This window comes from Coturnix japonica, chromosome 8 (assembly GCF_054131305.1).
Source record: "Coturnix japonica strain WE chromosome 8, WE-NBRP24, whole genome shotgun sequence".
NCBI lineage: Eukaryota > Metazoa > Chordata > Aves > Galliformes > Phasianidae > Coturnix > Coturnix japonica.
The window spans coordinates 17327436-17348606 of NC_140670.1; the positions used below are offsets into that span (position 1 = coordinate 17327436).

The window sequence follows — 21171 nt, forward strand, 5'->3', positions numbered from 1 at the left end:
GAATCTTTTTTACAAGGCAGAGAACCAACCCACAAATAATAAATAATAATAAATAAATAATAATAAATAATGATGATGATGATGATGATGATAATAATAATAATAATAATAATAAATCTGTATCAGAGATGGATTGCAGCTGAGGTATTTTGAGAAATCTCCTGAAATCTACAGATCTTAGTAGAGAAATAAAGTAGATTAATAAATATAGTCCCCTGATAGGCTCCTTTATTAATTAAAGAGATTGGGGTTCTGCACATTTTTGTTATTGATATCAGTTTAAAAAGTCAGTCTAAGACAGCTAAGTTGTGGCACCATATTAAAGCTCAAATACTCTGGAAAACTAATGCAGAATAGTTTTAATCATACCAGAAGTTGAATATAACCACATGAAATTCCCATTAAATATTAGCAAATTAATAAAAACAAGCTGACTGTGCAAAATGCAAATATAGATAGAATTTAAAAATATTTTTTTAAAGACAACTATACATTTTGTTTCTCTCTGTAAAGAGCTGTCCATTTCTTCTTCAGATCCTTGACAGAAATACTGAATGCCAAGTTACAATCTATTAGTAACTGCTTAATGCAATGAATCAATAACAAATTCACAGTAAAAGCGGAAGAAAATCTTGAGCTGAAATCCAAAAACATTAGTCTTACTTACTATTTTCTTGCTCTATAGGGACCACAGGATTGCCGTTTCTGGAGGCAGAAAAGTTCAATATGTGAGCTGTTAAGAGCTGCATGTTTTTAAAAGCAAAATATGAAAGCTATTTCTGAAAAAGTCAGTTTTTAAATTGCAGTTGTATTACTAAGGCTTTGTTATTCTTAATGGTGCTTAATGGAATATCTGTCCCAGTACAAAACTGCTTCAGGGCTGGAGTTCACCTTCTAGCACAATGCAAGTTAGTAAAGCACTGACAAATGTTTGTTGTACATCAAGATTGCTGTGATGAACACACTCCCACTAAATTGAATTATGTAAGCTAGTAATTTACATATTTTGGGGTTACTGTTTGGGCTGTTACTGTAAGGTCTTAAGACACTGTTTTTGGTATCAATCCAGAGCTCTGTCAGTTTGCAGAGTTAAATAAACCAAAAGCCTGAAGAAGGGGAATTCTTAAGTGTAGGTTCCTGAGCAGCCCTGAGATGAACATTTTGTCATGTGCTGAGGAATAACTGCTGGATATTCAGCATCTTTCTTAAATGTTTCGCTACCAGAAATAACTCAGAGATTCCCATCAGAGGCAGTTAAAGAATTCACGTTTGTGCTTTGGAGATGAAGTTTGAAGAGTTGTGATGCATGTCATGTAAGTTCACCTACATTCATGTCCTTCTGTGTTAGTTGTAGCTACAAGGATTTAAGATACCTTATGGGTGTTGTATACCAGGTTACACCTTCAGACCTGTGAGGTACAGCATTTTTCTTGTTTGGTTTTATTATTAGACTTGCTGATAAAAAAATTAAAAATCTTTTTTAACATTGGGACTGAAACTGAGTTTGCTAAGATTCCATCTGTCTGCTCAGATTTACCTTGTTGCTTTGATTTGTACATTCTGGGTGGCAGCTTCGCACACTCTTACTGCATCATCCAGGCTGATGCCTTCAGTCCACAGCCCACAAATGTACAGAATCTGATCTCGTGGCTGCAGACTGCCTTCCACACTGGCTGGAGAGCCAGGCACTATCTCTAACACATAAATACCTTGTAGCTTACTTCCCGCTCCTCCCGTCAGCTTCAAGCCTAGAATAATGAAAATAATAAAAGGTCTTTTGTGGCAGCATATTTTGAATTTAATTGCCAGTGAATACTGATGCAGTATATTAGAGTCATTGAAAGATAGGCTGAACAAAGCACCAATGCTTTAAACAGCAGTTTCCCCCCAATAAGAGAACAAGAGAGGCATGCAATGAGATGTTTACAAAATATTAAAAAATTTAAACCGTGCTGTCCATCTGTACTCTTCAGTATTCCGTGGTGCTTTGTTTCACCTAGTGTCAAATGTGTATATGTATGTAAATATGTTGAATAATACTCCCTTGTTACCAGAGTACCTAACTGCTTTGCAATGTCTTCTGTAGGGTGTGCTATCAATCCCATTTTTTAAGCAGGGAATGAAAGTGCAGGGCAGATAAGGAGATACATAACCAGTACAAGGCAGTATTGTGCAATGATATTTCAGTAGTTCCCAAACTAGCTTCTGAACTGGAAACAGGATGCTGTATCAAAGTAAAGATAACTATACTATTTCCCTATTTATCTGTGTGCAGTATGCTCCTCATTCTCCAGTAATAACAAGATATTCACACTGTGGGGATTTCTATTATCACTTGCATTGCACTATGTAGATAAGTAAAACTTCATGTCTTTGATGAATCAAGCATTTAAGCAGAGTTTTTTTGAATGCCAGACTGTTGCCCTAACTAGTGGCTCATCCTTCTTAAGCTTTTTTCCCAAATGGAATTTTAGGCATATCAGTAGGTAGAAGACGTTCATCATCTATCAACAGACAGCTTCTAGCAACTCTTTACTTCAATAACATAAAAATATGAGACTGAAGATACAGCGGAAACTTCAGCTGATAGTGTGATCATACAGATATAGTTCTTTCAATAGCTTGATTTGTCTGATAACAATTATTTGAATTCCTTTTATGGTCCTATTGAAAAGACAGTTGTCCAGCCCATGGTCATGTTGATGGAGGAGAGCATGACTGTATCAAAGGCACTCAGGATCATACTGATCCAAGACCATAACTGCCATATTAACATACCACCACTATAATCTTTGTCTAAAATAGTATGCATAGTATTTGCTACACACCTAGCTGTCCATTGGCACCTTTTGTGAGAGTAATTTCAGGAATGTCATCTGGCCTAACAGAAGGACATGGATCGCTGCCAGCACGACCAACCACAAGGTGCAGATCAGGAGGAGAGCTCTGCAGTAAACTCAGGGCTTCATTGCATTGTAAAGATGTGACATCAATTCCGTTCACCTAAATGACAAAACATTGAAGTGATAGCACAGATCTCATTGACCCTCATCACAGTTCTCCCTCTACCCCAAATACTGCATATGAGCTTAAATTATTTTTCATCCTCATATAATTACTTTGCTGTGGCACCTAATGTCTGTGAATTAAGCAGTTACAAAATTATTATTGCAATAAGATTTGTTTTGGAACTTTTGTTTTCCTGAATGTACTGTTCTCATAAAATTAACTCTTTTTTTCCTTGAAACTTGAGGTCTTGTAGCAAAAAGCAAGGAGGACAAGTCTAATGAAATGAAGGTGAACCTTAAAACAGCTTTTGTTCATACATTACACAGGACATAAATCCTGCATCTTTTGTGCAGATTAATGCAGTTTATATCACTTGATTAGGAAGACATTTAGTGTCTCAGCTGTACTTCACTGCTGCTAGGTGATTCTTGGTTTTTGCCTGGTCATACAAACTATTCATTCTGAAGTTTATTCTACTGAAGTCAGAAGAATTGTATTTATTATATGATTCATTCACACTTGCATGCATAAATATGATACACTAGGCCCTATAAAAGGAAAATTACTAAAGCTAAATTACATTGATCTGTGAATACTTTCTCCTCTGTTTAAATTCAAAGGATTACTGTACCATAATGATTCTGTCTCCCCTTCTCAGCCTTCCATCTGACAGGGCAGGCTCATGCAAGATTTCATCAACATAAAGACAGTTGTCCACTTTGTTAAGAACCACTGAGAATCCATAACCGTTCTTCTCTGACCTTGTCAAAGTCACAAAGATCTCCATTTCCTATTAAAGCAAATACAAGTTATGTTTGATGTAGGCTTTTCTGTTGCTTCATTAACCTCTTCCATTATGTTTTATATAAACAGGAATCATGCTCAGATGGCATAAATAAGCAGCATATGTAAGGATTTCTCTAATCTGTCACTGCTATTGTTCCAGAAATAATTTTATTTCTTTATACCTCATGGAGCATCATGGTGATTGATTGACAGGGTCTAATAAGGCACGGAATGCCATCAGGAACTGACATTTTGGCATTTTAAGTGTATAAAATGGCATGGAGTCCTCAGAGCTGACAAGCGTTACAACAACAGAGTTCAGAGATTACAGCTGCTATTGATATTGCACTACAGAAAATAGCTGGACCTAAATTTTATTCTCAGCACTCTCAAATCAGTAAGAATTCAGAGCCCATTAGCATTAGCAGGAATGCAAGATGTTCAGCTTTTGGCAGGACTGATCCCTGTATTTTGAATAGTAATTAGTACGGGAGTTGTAGTTTCTTACTGGGACACTACAGTAGTAGTATTTTAACAAAATGATTTTGCACATGAGTTTAAGACATGGCAAAAATTACCAAATAGCTGATTCCCATTCACTTAAGGATAGGTCCTAGGCCTCTGTACATGGGGAATAATACTGCAGAATAATGGTGAGTTAAAAAAGAGAGTAAGATTTCAAGAGCAAGGAAATAGCCTTAAAGGAAATGGTAAAGCGTTCCAGAGAGTTGGGCATACAGGAAAATTTTGGACATTTCTGGAAAGCGAGAAAAGTAATGCAGAAATAGCATAGATAATGGGTTAAAACTAATGCTTTTAAGAATGATACATTCTTAAAGCTGTCTCCTTTCCTATGTCATTGTCTACCTATCAATCATCTGGTACCAACCACATACCCTAGTGCAATTCTCTTTTTCCTCCTTCTCTTCCTCTAGTTCCTCCATGTCTTCCCATTCATTGTCACTGTCCTGTGTGTCTCTAGCAGGCAGGGATGATGCGAAAGGGCCACAGGCACGTGGTTGTGGGGTCACCAAGGTTGTGGAGAGAGTCTCTGGGCTTCCTCCTCTTGAAAGTGAGGTCACAGATGTTGAGCTGATGGTGAGATACTCTTCATCAATAGGAGTTAGAGAGAGAATTTCAGACATACAATTTCTGTTTGATAGGTCACCATCATTCTTATTTAACAGAGGGCTGGAAAATAAAGAGATCATACCGCTGGGATTTTCTTCCATATCCTTTATTAGGTGGCCACTGAAGAATCTACTGCTTATACACATCCTGATTTTAACTAGAATACTAGTTATGGTATTAAATGGCTGTCCAGGTCTTTCAAGTACTACCATAAAACAAAGAGGAAGTAATCAACCTTTTGCAAAACTAGTAAAAACATCTAAAAGCTTTCAATCTGCAAAATCTTACATACTTTATTTTTTTATCTGATAAGATATACTCACACTGCAGCACTATTACAACTTTTATATGTGCATTTTTCTTCTTGAAAAATAGCTTTCAGCCACATTCTTAGCTGCTTTTATTCTTAAACTGCACATCTGGTATGAAATCACATAAGATCTTCAGTGTTAAGTTCTTGTTTCAGAAGTTGTCTATAGTCAGAAGGGAAGTATAAAAAAAAGTAGAAAAACTTGCTCTTTGGATGCATACAGCTAATAACCTCCAGTGGCACTTTTAAAACATCAACCAAGACAAGAAAAACTGGCAGGTTCGTGCTGTATGTACACAGTGCAAGGGGCTGTCTAGTCTGTTAGCTTGTACTGATGCAGGGATGAAATTAGTTGTGTATCCAGGTTCAAGACCAGGTTGGACAGGGCTCTGGACAACCTGATCTAGTAAATGTGTATGTTTGGTGGCCCTGCTAGGCAGGGGGGTTGGAACTACATGATCCTTGAGGTCCCTTCCAACCCGGGTCATTCTGTGTGATTCTGTGATCCAATGGCACAGCAAAGTTGGCAGTGAAACTGGCAGCTTATGAACTTTAATAGCCAAAGACATTTACAGTACTGGGAAAGAAGAAGGATATAATTAAAATAAATGTTTAAGGATAACAGCAAATGCATTCAGCTCCTTTCTTCAGGTGACAGGAAATAAAGGATTAAGCCCAATGAACCTTGGTCAAGGAGGGTGTCACAGAAACTGTCACATCCCAGTGAAGTGCTGATTCACCTTCAAAGTATGAAAGATATTTGGCAGAGCTACACAAACTCAAGGCAACGAGCCAACAGTGGCCTAATCACAGCACAGCTTCTAGCCCATCTATATGTCAGCAGGAGAAATGCATGAGTCTTGGTCCTGCTGGCCCATACACAATGTGTGCTGACATGCTAGACTTAGTCTTTGGGGTCTGAGGGAACACCAACTTGGACTTCCATGGGAAAACTATGGGGTGAAATTCTTCAAAGTAGTTTTTGTTGAAAGTTCTTTTTGTTGGCAATAGGAAGAGTGAAAGAAATTTTCCATGTGACACCCTGAGTAGTAAACTTTTTAAAAGTTGTATCAGAAGACTTCTATGTTTGCATGAAAAGTTTTGAGTAATCTGAATAAAAGAAAGGAGAATTCTTTCATTAATGCCTATTTCATTATATTAGCATATATATATCTATGGAATGATTGTTTTAACTGAAGTTACATTTAAAATACAATTTGAGATACACTTCTTAAACTGTTCTGTCTGCCTTATGAAAACCAAACAAAAACATTTATTTCAGAACTTCTTTCTTGGGAAGAATCCAAGATTTTTCTTTCAATTGATATTTTCCCACAAGAAACTCAGTTTTGATGAAACTGTATCTCTTGGCAAGTGTGTTTGCTACAGTAACCACAGCAGTAGAAAACTATACATGCAAATAGAAGCTTCTCTTTTGAGTGTGAGTGAAGTTTCTTCTCTCTTCAGGGAAGAACTAGAAGCACAAATAGCAGTAATGGTCCCACAGGATTTGCAGTCACTCAGTACTGTGGCTCAGCAATAACTGAAATCTGTGATTCACTAGATCTGAGCTTGCTAGATATGAAAAGTTAAAAAAAAAAACAACAAAAACACATTCAAATGAGTGTGTGTAAAGTAAAAGTTAGTCTCTAGAAAAAATATAAAAACTAAAATTTAGGGGTTTATTTTAGGCATTTAGCTTTTGTTTCCACCTATCCTTTCTGCTCTGATAATTTATATTTTGTGCTGAGAAAAACGGTTAAAATGGAATGGATCATCTTCTGTATGCCAGTGTCTGGTATATCCAAAACAGTATAAAAGGAGACTGAGTTCATTTCTACTACATTTTATTGCATAACTCCTCTGGTTTAGGGCTTCTATTTGCTTCTGAAGACAGGAAAATAGCCTTTTTTTTTTTTTTTTTTTTTGGAAAAATTTGAAATTAAGAGATTATACAGTAAGAATTTTTTGGTGCCTACTTAAATTAACTTTGAGAAAATTCAAAGATCATACTATAAATAAGAAAATGCTTTGGTTCCATTTTATGTCAACAAGAGTCTTTCCACTGATTTCAAAATGCAGCCAGCTTCAGCTGAACGACATAAACGATTGCACTAGTGCAGCGTTCAACTACTTTACAATGTGGATTTCTGTAGAATTCTAATGACATGAAAGTAAACAGACAGAACAGATTAGGATAGTCAGAATAAGATGGTAAAGCAAAAATTTCAGTAATCAGCTGTAGCCAGAAGCAGAGAACCCCGTACTTTAAGCAATTCACTTTCAAAATTCTAACAACCAAAGAAAAGGGCAGATTTCAGTTTTGCTTACTTTTCAGCACATTCTAGTTCACATGGTGAGTAGCAGTTCTGCTTCACTTCTTCCTCTAGAGAGTGAAACTCTTCAGAACTGGTAGCTTCTTGATGAAACTTCCAAAGATCCTTGTAGGAACTTTCCCTGGGAGACATAAGTCTCTGGATGGGATTCTCTTGAGACTCTGTTTCATGCTCTTCATAGGCTGAGCTCTCCTCTTCAGGAGGCTCACTGAAATCTGCTGCCAATGGTGAATCCAAACAGTCTTCAAGGTCTTGAGAGGTGCTACCTCCATCACTGGTAGATGGGTCCACACTATTTCCTGCCTCTGGACTGCCTGGCATCTCTGCCATAAATGCCTTAACTGGGGATGGTGCTGGAGTCTATAAAACAAAAACAGACAAATAAACAAACAAACAAACAAAGGTTAGTATAACTCTTTTTTTCTTTCTCATTTTCTTTCCTTTAAGAACCAAAGGAGTTGCTGGAGAATTATCAATAAATATCTTAATGTGAAAATATTAACTGTTAGCTTGTGTAAAAAATAGAGAAAGAGAATATTTATTATCTAAATAACCGTTTTGCCTTTCTGCTCATCTTCCACATTCTTCAGGAGTTCAAGTCAGGAACATACTACACAAGTTCCCTTTTCTCAATGAATTCTTTGCTAGGGGAGGATGCTTTTTATTTCATTTTTTACTGTGCCTGACTTTGTGTCAATACACTCTTTATAGCGTAGAAGTGGATTCCTGATTGAGTCTTGTGTAACGAACTAGCATAACTGGCCAAACCAACTAAACAGTACTCAAGTACACAGCAGGAGAGAAAAAGGAATTAGTTTGTTTACTGGAGATGATTCTGACAGTCATTTCTGTCTGTCCGTGGACAACACTTGTAAGACCTGCTTGGACAGTAACCAGGAACAGGCCATTCTGGATGGAGCAAGAGTAGTGCAAATGCATTTTCATGATAGGAGAACACTTGCAGATGTGTCTGCGAATAGCAGGAATAATAAAACCACCTTTATTCTCTACTGCAGTTGCTCCTCTTTTGTTTTGTGTTTTTATTTTGTTTTCTGGTTGTTTTTTTTTTTCTTCCTGACTCTGCTTGATATCAGAAAGAAGCCAAATTATCAATTGAAAACATCGTTTAATTTATTTGTGTTTGTTAAGAGGCAAAGCTCTGTTTTCCTTCCACTTTGGTGAGTAACAGAGCTATCTCAAACCCACAGATTACAACTGCTGCCGTTGATACTATCTGTGGCTTATGGTTGAGGTTCTAGTAGAATGCTTTTAGAAGCAACATTTTTAGAAGGTGTGCTTGGGTATGTGCTCTGTCACTTCACTGACAGTACTGCAACTCAAAAGTTGTTGCACTGCAATAAACATATTTTGGATCTGTCAAATTTCTATTTTGGTTGCAGTTGAACTCTAGAGGTTGAGTTGCAGATGGGAAGAGAACAGAACAGAATGGGATACTGCAGAGGAAAGGCAAGGTTTCATTATTCAAGGCTGGATAGAAAAGGTAGTAGTGTTTTTCCAGAATTGCTGAAGCAAGTTCACTGACAGAATCTTCATCTTACCAGGGCACACTGCTCAATTTCTGGAAGAACACCTTTTGGTGGTCTGCAGAGAAGTAGTGTGACTTCTGAAGGAGCTCCTCTCAACAAGTGCAGGACATCCTAATCAGGAAGAATGAATATTAGATTTCTCATGGAATACAGTTTTTCCCAGTCTGTAGTACACATCCTTTTACCAATAAATAAATTCCCCTATAATCCTCTTTTACCATTTAATTTCTTTATGTGAGTATAAGATTGCACATTCCAGGCAAAAAAAAAAAAAAACAACAAACCTCACCCGATAGAGATTAGGGAATAATGTTTCTGTTATGCCTAAGGTCATCAAAGATTCCAACTAATTAACAACCAGTGTGCCTCTAACAGTAGATTTTGTGCACCAGTAGTGGAAAGCTAGAAATCAAATAACAAAACATATTCTCTGTAACAATTCTGTTACAAATGGAATTCTCCATAAGAATTCTAGAGAAGGCTGCTACATAGAAATCAGAATCATTACATGCTAATTCTGCCCCCTACTGGTGATGGGGAAGTTTAAAAGCAGTTTCATTCCTTTCGTCTTTATTAGCACACGACCTGCCAGGAGGCACAATGAAAGTAGTGCTTTGTACCTGATACAAGAGTCCTTGAAGAGATTTCCCATTCACAGCCAAAATGATGTCTCCAACTTCAATTTCTCCATTCTCTTCAGCTGGCTGCCCTGGAAACAGCCTTTTGATCCTGACAATAGCTCCACCAAGATGTTCATAGCCTTCTTCTTCCATTTGAAGAACACTAAAGCCAAGGCCTCCAGAATTCTTTGTCAATTTGACTTCAAAAGTATTATCTGTTCAAAGGATGGATAGGACAAAGAGTGAGCTCAGTGGCATAGGTACTCCTTAAGGATATAGTACATATTATATTCTCCATAAACGTTTTTCAAGTGTGCTGCTAAGGTATATCTTCTGATACTAACAACAAAGGGTGGTTTTATTTTTACTTTAGCTTGCACAAGCTCTAGAATTTGTATGGGCAGGCTGGAAAGAACTGGATTCTGTTCCACCATGTAGTCATGGAGTTTATGCCATCTGGTATAAGTCCTCAAAGGAAGAAACAGTTTACACCAAAGAAGTTCAAACCCAATCCATTTCTGACATTCTTCTGCAGATTTTGAGTAGGACTTACTATTCTGTAGCTGTCTGATGTTAATTTAGGAGTTGCACAAACCAGAATGAGCTAAAAAAAGAGCCACTGTTCTTTCCTGACAAGATGGAGAGATGAGCCATTTCCCAAAAATCATACCCAGATTGAAACTCCTTTCTGCCAGGGACAATGTGGAAGAGCAACTGCCCTATGGTGAAGTATGATGCAGATGTCATGATTATGGGAAACCTCACAATAAGAGAGGACATTTGTTGGATAAAGTCAGTGCAATTGACCTCTGAATCTTCTTTCAAGAGCAAAACTGATGGCAATTCCTAGTCCTGGCTGTAGGGCAATTGTTCACCCTAGCTTCACTGCTAACGCAGCATCAGCAGGTGTGCTAGCCATGCTGCCTTTGGGTAACAGCTGAGCACTATGAGTACAGCTGCTTGCTGCGTAAGAGTGCTGAAAAGCACAGAAAGGAATGTTCCTTGACAGCCTCATCTCAGGAAGGCTGAGAGATATAGTACTTATGTCTACGATAAATTCAACTGCATTCACCAACTGTAAATTTAAGAACATTATTTCTTTCAGAATTAATTTGATAATGCTTGTAATACTACACACTGTATTTTTGTTCGGTGTGTATTTTTCCTTCCAACCTATAGAAATATCCTAGATCAACTTTCATTCATTCCTTTCTTGCCCATCATATGTAGCCAGTGAAAGTCACCCTGAATTCCTTTTTTCTTCTCTCACCATCTGTCAAAAAGCAGTAGTCCTTGCTGCCATCTGTGAAGGATGTTGCCACAGAAACCACTGCACATTGGCCCTCTTTTCTGTCATTAGAACTCAGGCATGGCTGTGCTGCTTGATGGTGTCCCCTTTCTAGAACCAGCTTGGCAATCTGAAAAAATGAAGAATAGTTCCCATTTACAGTAAGCCAAAGTTTCAGGGAGGGGAAAGAGTTTCATATTGACCTAGCTTTGCTACTGTGCTTCATAATAAGTACAGTTTATTTGACTGACAAAATGCCTTGCTGTTACACAAACCTGACCAGAATTCTTAAGGTTTTCCACAGCCTGCTTGTGTGTGAGGCCACAGAGGCTAATTCCATCTACTTCCAGCAGACGATCGCCTGTGGGAAATAAAAATAAAGAGTGATGGTTGCTCTGATGATTCAGATTGGATAGAAATCTTAAGGTTACTCACATTGCATTAGATAATCATGCTTACATGCTTCAAATAATGTTATTTTGCTTATAAGCAATACTACTTGTTGTATGGTATTCTGTAACTAACATTGATAACATACCAGGGAACTCTGTAAACTGATGCAGTGATAGAATCTGCTTATCACAGCAATAGCAAAAGTAGACATCTGAATCACTACCCTGAACCGCAACAACAGAGGGAAGCTGTGCAATGTTGGTATGAGACTCGAGGTTCCTTGGTGGAATGGCCACATAAACTACAGTGGTAGGCTGGGGAATGATGTATTGCATATAAAGTTTTGCAGTTGTATGGCCCTCAATCACAAACACATCTCACTGTCCTGTAGCAAGTATTTCACACAAACACCCAATTCTGCAGCCCAGGGTTTCATTGTCAGACTTTTTACCTATCTTTATTTGTCCGTCCTTATCTGCCGGTCCTCTGGGAATAATTGACTTCACATATATCCCACCACGAGGCACACTAGTGTTAATTCCACCCTGCAAAAGATGTTTCCATATGTTAGTGTGTGAAGTCTCCACATATTCTTCCCCTGGTAAAAACAACTTATATGTGCATTGCAAAGCAACTGTTTCAGAAATAAATAAATAAATAATAAAAAAATTAAAAATATATTAAAAAATGGGCTCTCTATTTCTAAGTAAAGCAACGAATCTGCTGTTTCTAACTTCAGTAAGGACTGTAGACACCTCAGCCTGCTGAGATAACAAGGAATTATTTTTTAATCATGGGACATACAGGTTTCTCTTGCTTCTTTCACTGATCCTCTAAATGTATGGAGAACTGTATTTTTTGTGCATTTGGAAATAAAACTGGTCAGGCATATTGTAGTAAAAACATGGTTTATCTTAAGTCCATACATCTCATCTTTCATCCCCCCAGCATGGAATGGCTGTTCTTGTCCAGTTCTATCCCCTGCACATGCCAAAGCCATACTGGGGACTGTGCCAAAAATTAAGTAGTGACTGTAGGTAGCACTTGAGCCTGTCCCAAGGTCCTATGTGATTGTTTGTGTAGATACAGTTTGTGAATTCCAGGAACCCCAGAGGAAAGCCAGTCAAGCCCTGGGAGATAGTTTGTATTGCTGCATTTTCTATAGATTGTGGCTATATCCCTCCCTGACAAACCTCACATTCACTGGCAAATCTTGTTCTCAAATCAAGCAAGGTGGGGAAGGGCTTGTATCTCCATATGCTATATGCTGGCACACACATGCATTCTGTGGGCAAGAGCTGGGGAATGAATAGAGCTGGTACTATATGCTCTGTCAGTCACATATTTAGGTTTGAAATGTGCCATGCTAGCAGTTCTTGTTACTGGCCTATATTCTACTTTTCTTCCACATAAATAGATTTCTCTACATGTTTCTTGTTCATATTATAGTTTGAAGGACACACTGAAAGATTAACAGTAACACTTGCAGTCACACTGATTCCAAAAGTCCCATCTTCTTTAACAAGCTCCACAGTGTAGGTTTCATTTGAGTCCATTTCAGCTGGAGGTGGTAAGTGTGAAGAATCAGCCTCCTGTCTCAAAAATACAAACACTAATGAGACTTCTGTGTCTTAGGTAAAAATAAATAAATATGAAAAAATAATAATAATAAAGCAAGTGAGGTTTCCAGAAGATACAGAGTTTGATCCTGCTGCCACTGTAATCCTTGTAATACTGGAATGGTAGCATTTATATCCCTGGCATTATTTCAGAATTACACTATTGTTACTTAAAATATAATCTGCCTGAATGTGCATAAAATGAGTATAAATAGGGAGGCTGTTTAATAGAAGAACATTAGACATAAAATGTTACTGTTTGGTGGCTGGTTGAAAACTTAAAGAAAATGCAAGAAAATAATCAAACTTTGTAGTTCACTGGAAGAGGGAGGAAAATTTTTAGTAACGTTTTAAGGAGCAGTTTTTCACTCATCCTAAGTGTACATGTGATTTAAACAATCCCAAAATAATTTAACAATCAGTACCTTCCAGGGGTTTCATCCTCTTTTCCTCAGTTTTTAGTTTCTCAGTTACTTTCCATTCTTAATATGGCTGGCACATTGTTAAGACACATGCCATAATGTTATTATATAACAACACAATCTCAGTTACCTCCACATCCCGCCTATCTTCTGAAAGAACTGGAATCTTGGGGCCCAATTTTGGTGCCAGACTCCAAGAAAGAGCCTTTTCAAGTTCATCTATATTTACATTCTGTTCTTTGGGGAGAGATGCTCGATAGTCTTGAATCTTTTTTCTTCCACTGTCTACACAAGAGATCTCAGAACCACTAGTGCTGTTTCCCCTTGATATACTTTTCTCTTCATTTAATCCTTCTTCGTATATGTCTGCAAAATAATATAAAAAAAAAGACATCAGTGAATGGAAACAGTAAATAAATGTGAAGACAAATATCCCTGTATCTCAACACAGGATGGTGAAATAACTTCCCAAATCAATGAGCAGTGAGATCAAATCCATAAACTGGGTTAACCGTTGTGAAATGGAGCACTGCTGTTTTACCTATGAAGAAATGTATTTGCTTCATCACTGCAGGTGATTGTGACAGTGATTCTGATTCAGAGATGGGATGTAGAACTAATTCTGTCACCAAAAGAAATGACAAAATTCCCTTGATATTTAGCCATGCAGAATAAAGCCCATAATAGAACATATTTTTTCATGCTGACTACGAATCAGAGGTCTCACTAGAACAATTTTCACTACTAGCCTATAGTGATTAACTTGCACTGAGTGGCAAGAAAGTGCTACTACATTCTAGTGCCTAATAAATACCAATGTCTTGTGTCAAGATAGTATTCTAGAGCCAGCAAAGATGTTTGCTTTTATACCTTTGGGTTGAGAGATGATCAGCTCAACTTCATCGGGAGAATTTTGTATAATTTTAACTGCAGTATTGAAAGAAACTCCTTCAAGACTAATGTTATTCACAGAGATGAGTCGTCCCCCTTAAAGAATAAAAAGAAGACAGTGCAATGTCAGAGGAGAAAAATAAGCCAAGAATAGTTGACTTTAAACTATGAAAGCATTTTAATTCTAATTAAAAACTAAGGACAATGACCTGGTTTGATATTTCCAGCTCTGTCTGCAGGTCCCCCGGGGATAATTGAAGCGATAAAGATACCGAGGTCTAATTTTCCTACATTTTCTCCTCCAATAATTACAAAACCTGCAAAAATGAGATAGTACACCAATGTAGAGACATTAGCAGTATTAGAAAAGATGTAGTTTAGGAGCACAAAGAGGTCTTATTCCAATGGTATAAAGTTTTTTGTTTGTTTGTTTTTTGTGGATTTTGTTTGTTTGTTGTTTGTTTGTTGTTGTTGTTAATTCTGGAGAATGGGTTACCAAGGTCCTAGTCTGGGAGAGCTTTAAACTCATGCTATGATTTAAGCATGCTAGTGTCTCCAGTGGCTGCTACTTAAGTGTAATATATCAGTAAGTCCCTGGCTTGGCACTTCCAAAGATTCCGACTTCTTTCTTACAGAACCTATAAGCTATTTATATAACACATCTGTATTTGCTCAGGAGTGAGCAAGCATCAGAATTTGTACCAGCACCTGTCAGACCAGTTAGCAAATATAAAATTAATGCTCCTTACTTACCAAAACCATTTTTAGGGTCACGTTTTAGGCTGACACAAATGATTTCTCTTTCTAGACCACTTAGTAGAACTTCTTTCTGGATAGCTGGTGATCCAGGGGCTGCAGAAACAAAACAGCTAGAATAAATGCAGATGAGTGCAAGAAGACAGGAGACTGACGCAGAATGCAAAACACCGGTGTCAACAGTTTAATACATTTTTGTTCTACCATTACTTTTGAACCAATAGAATACAGGTTGGAAGTACAAATTAGTGTTTCAGAATTTGAATTCATTAGAAAAAAAATGTGTGTAGAACAAAGAAAGCACAGCATCTGTGTAGGTTCTTCCCATTATTTTCCATTTCAGAGAATACATGTTCAACTGTGGCATTTTTATTAAGATTAGGCTGTCTAAAAGGTCAGATGTGTAGCACTCATTGAACATGAGGGTTATATGGACAGAATATCCACTATGGATTTCTTGGTGAATCCTACAGATTCCTTGGTGAATTCCAACAGAGCCTTATTGGCAATCCAGTCAGCACTGAGTGTGATGATGACTTCTGAAATGTTAACAGTAGCAAACAATGTGCAATTGCCACAGTGTGTTCTGACTTTAAAATAGATTGGACCAATGATCATAGCTTTGTGTTCCATACACCTGCTCTTCTTGTATATGTGTTATGAAAAGCTGGCTTCTGTAAGGTGCTCTGTGTTTCTTACTACAGTTAGTTTTGTCACACAAGCACAAGGGCAGAGGAAGGACCTGAAGCCTATTTTGTCTCATGCAGTATTTGCTGAGTTGTATATCTCAGCTGCAAGCTGAATGATGGCCCTCAACACTGCCTCATGTGAAAGTCCTGAGTGTACTGAATTACTTCCCTGGGGACCCTTAGGCAGTACTGTTGGAATAATTTCTTTATCAAAATCCCTTAACACTCACCCTGATAAAAGGAGGAGCAAAAGGAAATAAAGTAGCTTGTATTGCCAAGCTCTGGGTTAATTTACAGGGCAAAAAGTGCAAAAGGTCATTCTTTAATATATAAATAGAAACTAAATTTGTCCTCTACTACTGAAACAGAATGTATGGAAAAGTGCTGTCTAATAATTATTATACTCACCACTGACTGTGTTCTGAGTTGAATGAATAGAGAGATAGTCATAACTCCTTTGCTTTCCATTCAAGTTGATGTGCATTTCTGACTGGGATAGCCCTGATGTGGATCTGCATGGCAGAAAATGAAGACTGTGTTATTATAACAAATCAGCAGTAGTATCTACCACTGGTCACTGTCATTAGCCTGTCAGAACCAAGTTAGGAATACACATATTGCCTTTCAACCACTATTCTGATTGCTTGGCCTCATTTCATTGTAGGAAAGTGGTAGTTTATCCTTGCTGGTATTTGCTTCGAAATAACAGCTGCCATTAGACCACTCACATCATGACTGATATCCTTGTGTTTTATTCTGAGCTGAGTGTAGGCAGCAGGAAAACATAGCATAGTTTCAACATGATTCATTAGTTCTGCTGTCCATTCAAACAAAATTGTGTCTGAAAGTTTTCCTAGTAGTTCATGTTCTTCTTGGCTCTGTTCTAATTCTCAGTATTCCACAAGGCACTGATATTCATCAAAGGCCTTGAAACTGTGTGCGGCTATAGTAACCACCTACACTGGTGAGTGTACCAATGTAAATGATAAGGGAATTCTTATGCTGTTCTTTGTGATTTGCGCCTCGAGACATGGAGGAATCACTTAGGTACAGCATGCCCAAAACCATCTTCCACTGTGTATTCAGTTCACCTACTGCAACTTCCAGAGAAGATACATTTAATAAAGACATCACTTTAATTGTCCCTTACTTTCACAGAACCACAGAACTGTAGTACTTGGGAGGGACTTCTAGAGATCACTGAGTCCAATCCCCCTGCAAAGCACGCTTACTACAGCAGGCTGCACAGGGAGGTGTCCAGGCTGGTGCTGAGTATCTATAAAGAAGGAGAATTCACAGCCTTCCTGGGCAGCCTGTTCCAGTGCTTTGTCACCCTCACTGTGAAGAAGTTTCTTCTCATATTGTGGTTGAACTTCCTATGCTCAAGTTTACAGCCATTTCACCTTGTCCTGTCCCCACAGACCACTGAAAAGAAGTTAGCCATGTCCTGTTCACTCCCACACTTAAGATACTTAAAAGTATCCATGAGTCTTCTTTTCTCAAGGCTAAACAGACCCAGGTCACCCAGCCTTTCTTCACAGGGGAGATGCTTCAGGCCCTTTATCATCTTTGCGGCACTCCGCAGGACTCTCTCCAGTATATCACTGTCTTTTTTGTACTGGGAAACCCAGAACTTGATACAGATACTTTCATCCATCTTCATATGCCAGTAAGTGCTCAAGTCCTGAGTCTGGTACATATTTAAATGCCAACCTTTTTCAAGGTCTTATCTGTAAGATTTGTGCCTATGTACACAACCATTGGCACAAAGGAGTCCCAGTCCTGATCTGGACTTTTGAATAAGCAGTGCAAAATAAAAGTCTTCCTTGCATTTAATCATAGAGATTTGCTGTGATTTTGTCTATAAATGAGTATTCTTCCACAGATTCAATGGAAAAAGAAAACCTACCTGCCCAGATTGCTTTTGTCTCTTGTCCTGTTGTTGGTTTCTACACTGAGGTTATCACAAGACTTGCTCATCATCTCAGCAGAAAGGTTTTCCAGGTTTGTCCCATACAGTACATTTTCTGAACGAGATAGTCTCTGAATCAGGGCAAGATGTTCATGCTGAGCTGCATATGCAGAATTTGATTTGTCTATTTCCATAAATTTACTTTCTTCTGAGTAGGAAGATAAGGAGAGGAGGGAAAAATAAGTACACTGACATGATCCCATCTTTAAAACTAAATGTTACTTCCTTAATAACCTTGTGAATGCACAAGCAGAAAGACTGATATCACAGATAAATTTGTTCTGGTGTATTTCAGAATATCTAAGACTTGGAGTGAGTGAAAAAGAGTTTCCAATCCATTTATTTAATAGGAAGTATGTACAGTATGTACATTCCATCTCTATGAATTATACTATGAATCCACTTTGACAGATAAAATGTACAGCCCTGCATAATTTAAACCTGAATATCTCTATAAATTGCATACTGTTAAAGTTCTATGTACAGAGACTTTTCTATCAGTCAGAGACTGAATCAGCCAGGTTGGTAGTTCCTAATCTTTCACTGGCCCACTGCACCAAGTATGTATATCTGAGAAGACAGGAGCACTACTAATACATGTTCTCACAAGATGAAAGAGGAGCCATGGAGCTGGCTCTTCACTCTGAGAGATTTGCCCAAGCAAAGTTGAGTGAGAGCCTGTCTTTGCGGTAATGCTTGGTATCCAGTTTTCCACCTGTGTATGACATCTGCTATTTAATGATGTCTGGGCTCTGCAGTTTGTATATCTATCCTCTCAGAAGATTTTATTTCTCTAAAATAAGGTAGTTCTGGAGAAGGCACTTCTTACTTAGAAGGAGAGAAGCACAGCAGGCAATTAGAGGCATGTCTGAAGGTAAAACAAGAACCCAGCTTGGTACAGGCTCACACAAATACAGTCTTTCATTCTGCTTGTACGTGCCAGCTGACCCTCCACGCCTTGTCCTAACACTATCCTGAATGCAGCTTTCTGGATTGCTGCTCTGCAGCTCTAAACCTGGGCTCCCTCATCCTCAGCAGCTTTGATCAGACACATTCAGGAAGGCAGCAGCTGGCCTTGCTGCCCATGGTATTAGCACAACCTGAGTGTTGCCGTGGTGATTTCAAAGCAGGGGATGGTGAGCAAGTTTTGAAGAGACTGCGACTTATGCATATGAACAGTGCAGAAGAAGGAAGAGTTTCCCTCAAGTAGAAACAGACTACTAATCTGTGGACTCCCTGCAGTGGCAAAAGCAGCACTTTGAGCTGCTGTCTGTCACTGCCTTCATGGAGCCTTTTTTTCTGGGTCAGCAAGTGCACTGAGAGTCAGAAGCAGTCACATGGTTATGGAGTTTGGCTGGCTCCAGTGGCCTGAGGAGTTGTAACCAGGACCTGGGTTACAGTTTTCTAAGCTCTCAATCATTTTGTTTTACTAGGAATGTAGCAATTTTCATTAAAGAATATTATTGCAAGCAAATGTGACTCAGCAAACTTTGAGATACACTATTAGGCCTCATTTACTTGCTGCAAATCATAGTCCCACTGAGTTACCTGTGAAGCTACAGGAGCCTGGGCAAAAAGAATGTGTCTTGAACATAAATGTCATCCTAGCATCTTTTTCTGTTATAACAAATTTATGCTGGTGGAATTTTGCTTTCTCTGAAATAATTTTAGTGGAAAAGAAGCAAGATGGTAATCATCCTGCTATGACCTATGGTATAAATTCATTGCATTCCACTCTTGCCATGACTCACTGGGTCACATCTTCAGTGGCTGTAAACAATCACAATACTGTTCAAAGTATTGGGTGAATCCTCAGCTAACAAAAACCTATTTTACTCCATCAAGGCTAAGAGTGATGCCAGCTGTCAGCCTACCTAAGTTATTTCTTGTGTACCTCATTTTCCACATAACAGTCCTCACCCATCTATACAGAGCTTGCTGAAGACTTCATGTGAAAGGACTGCATGTGAAAGACGCTGCTCTGGGCTAAGAACTTTGTATCAGAACAGTGGAAAGTCTAAGTGGAAAGTCTAACGAGATAATAGGCATATCACCCATAGATATGGCAAAACCTCGTGGTAGATAAGAACATCTATTGAGTGTGACTGCTATGCCACAGATTTAGTGGCTTTGACCTGGGAATGAACTATAGGTTTGAATCCCAGTTTTAAGCAAAGATGTCCCGCTAACTAACTTCACTTCCAACGTATCTGGACACCACTGTTGCTATTCTTTATGCAGAACATTTTTCGGGTTACAACTGGGATAAGACTAATATGTGTCCTCATAATTCTCAGCAGGTTTCATGAAGGGTAATGTAATCACGCCTTTTGCAAAACTGAGGTTAGATACATAGATATTATCAGCAGAGTATTTCACTCATATGCACATGCTAGATTTGAGTTATATACTTTGAATGTTCAGTGAAATAAAAGACATTTACTGCTCACCTGATGAAGTTTGGCGAAGTTGCCTGGAATTCATCTGCGCGTTGAATTTGTGTTGGGCTGAACAGAGGTCCAGTAGATATTTACATGTCTTTGCTGTATCAGTAATGAACGTGTGTTTCTTGCCACTGAAGCTACTTTCAATCATGAATTTCTTTCTCTAAAGGCAAAAAAAGAACACAGCTTGCTTCATCTAATATATCAGTCACTATACTGAGGCACTGAGTGTTCAACTGTATAATCCTGTTTTTTTGTCTACATGCATTTCTGCCTTGCTGCATCTCTTGTGGTTGCAGAAAATGTCCCTTGAATGTTCAACTGCTGTGAGTTCATAATTACCAAAAGTTGAAAGTCAAAAGCCTTTCAGACATTGACTGCACTGGAAGCAGATTGATAGGCTTGGCATATTTGTCTCTAGAAGTCTTAAACTGTTTAAACCAATTGAAAGTGAAAGTGAAATTGAAAGTGAAAGTGAAAAAATCATCAAGGGTCAGAAAGGCCATTTTGCGACAGTAAATAGACTGGGAGGAGTGGTGAATATTAGCACTTGTAAGATGGTATATTGGCACACCTCTGGTAGAAGGTAGGATTTATAATCTTGTCACCATGTATGTAGTTTAAGAGACAATGAAAATTCAAAGAGATAAGGATGAAAAATTAAGATCTGTAAAAAAGGCAGTCAAGACCCAGTAACCTGATGTAGAAAGGAAAATGAAAGAAAAGAGAAAGAGAAGTGAAGATGAGAGATGAATGAATAAAGAATATGCTACTATATGGAGTTTTGGTATCCCTTCTGTAGTACTCAGCTTATTCAGTTTTATAGTAATTGACTTCATCTTTGTAAAAAACAAACAAACAGCAACAACAACAACAACAGAAAACAGAGGAAAGCTTCACTAAGAACTGGCTATCCCAAGATCCACATCCATGTCATGTCTTGATTTTAGACTGGTTT

General features: G+C 38.2%; 2 protein-coding genes across 7 annotated transcripts in view; one reads left to right on the forward strand and one right to left on the reverse strand.

The window, feature by feature from the left end:
* Positions 1 to 21171, reverse strand: part of FRMPD2 (FERM and PDZ domain containing 2) — a 60484-nt gene that overhangs the window by 13723 nt on the left and 25590 nt on the right. For 3 of the 6 annotated variants that reach the window (XM_085555067.1, XM_085555061.1, XM_085555065.1), the window contains 19 exons: positions 20220 to 20376; positions 17707 to 17917; positions 16206 to 16309; positions 15106 to 15204; positions 14562 to 14669; positions 14332 to 14448; positions 13592 to 13827; positions 12908 to 13012; positions 11872 to 11965; positions 11303 to 11388; positions 11010 to 11157; positions 9740 to 9954; positions 9132 to 9230; positions 7568 to 7932; positions 4692 to 4986; positions 3641 to 3799; positions 2829 to 3003; positions 1538 to 1748; positions 668 to 705 (listed from right to left, as the gene is read on the reverse strand). In XM_085555067.1, coding sequence (XP_085411193.1) covers positions 668 to 705; positions 1538 to 1748; positions 2829 to 3003; positions 3641 to 3799; positions 4692 to 4986; positions 7568 to 7932; positions 9132 to 9230; positions 9740 to 9954; positions 11010 to 11157; positions 11303 to 11388; positions 11872 to 11965; positions 12908 to 13012; positions 13592 to 13827; positions 14332 to 14448; positions 14562 to 14669; positions 15106 to 15204; positions 16206 to 16309; positions 17707 to 17917; positions 20220 to 20376 — 3022 coding nt within the window. The other 3 variants (XM_085555062.1, XM_085555063.1, XM_085555066.1) reach the window with 3 other exon arrangements.
* Positions 1 to 21171, forward strand: part of MAPK8 (mitogen-activated protein kinase 8) — a 97212-nt gene that overhangs the window by 653 nt on the left and 75388 nt on the right. The window lies entirely within an intron of this gene.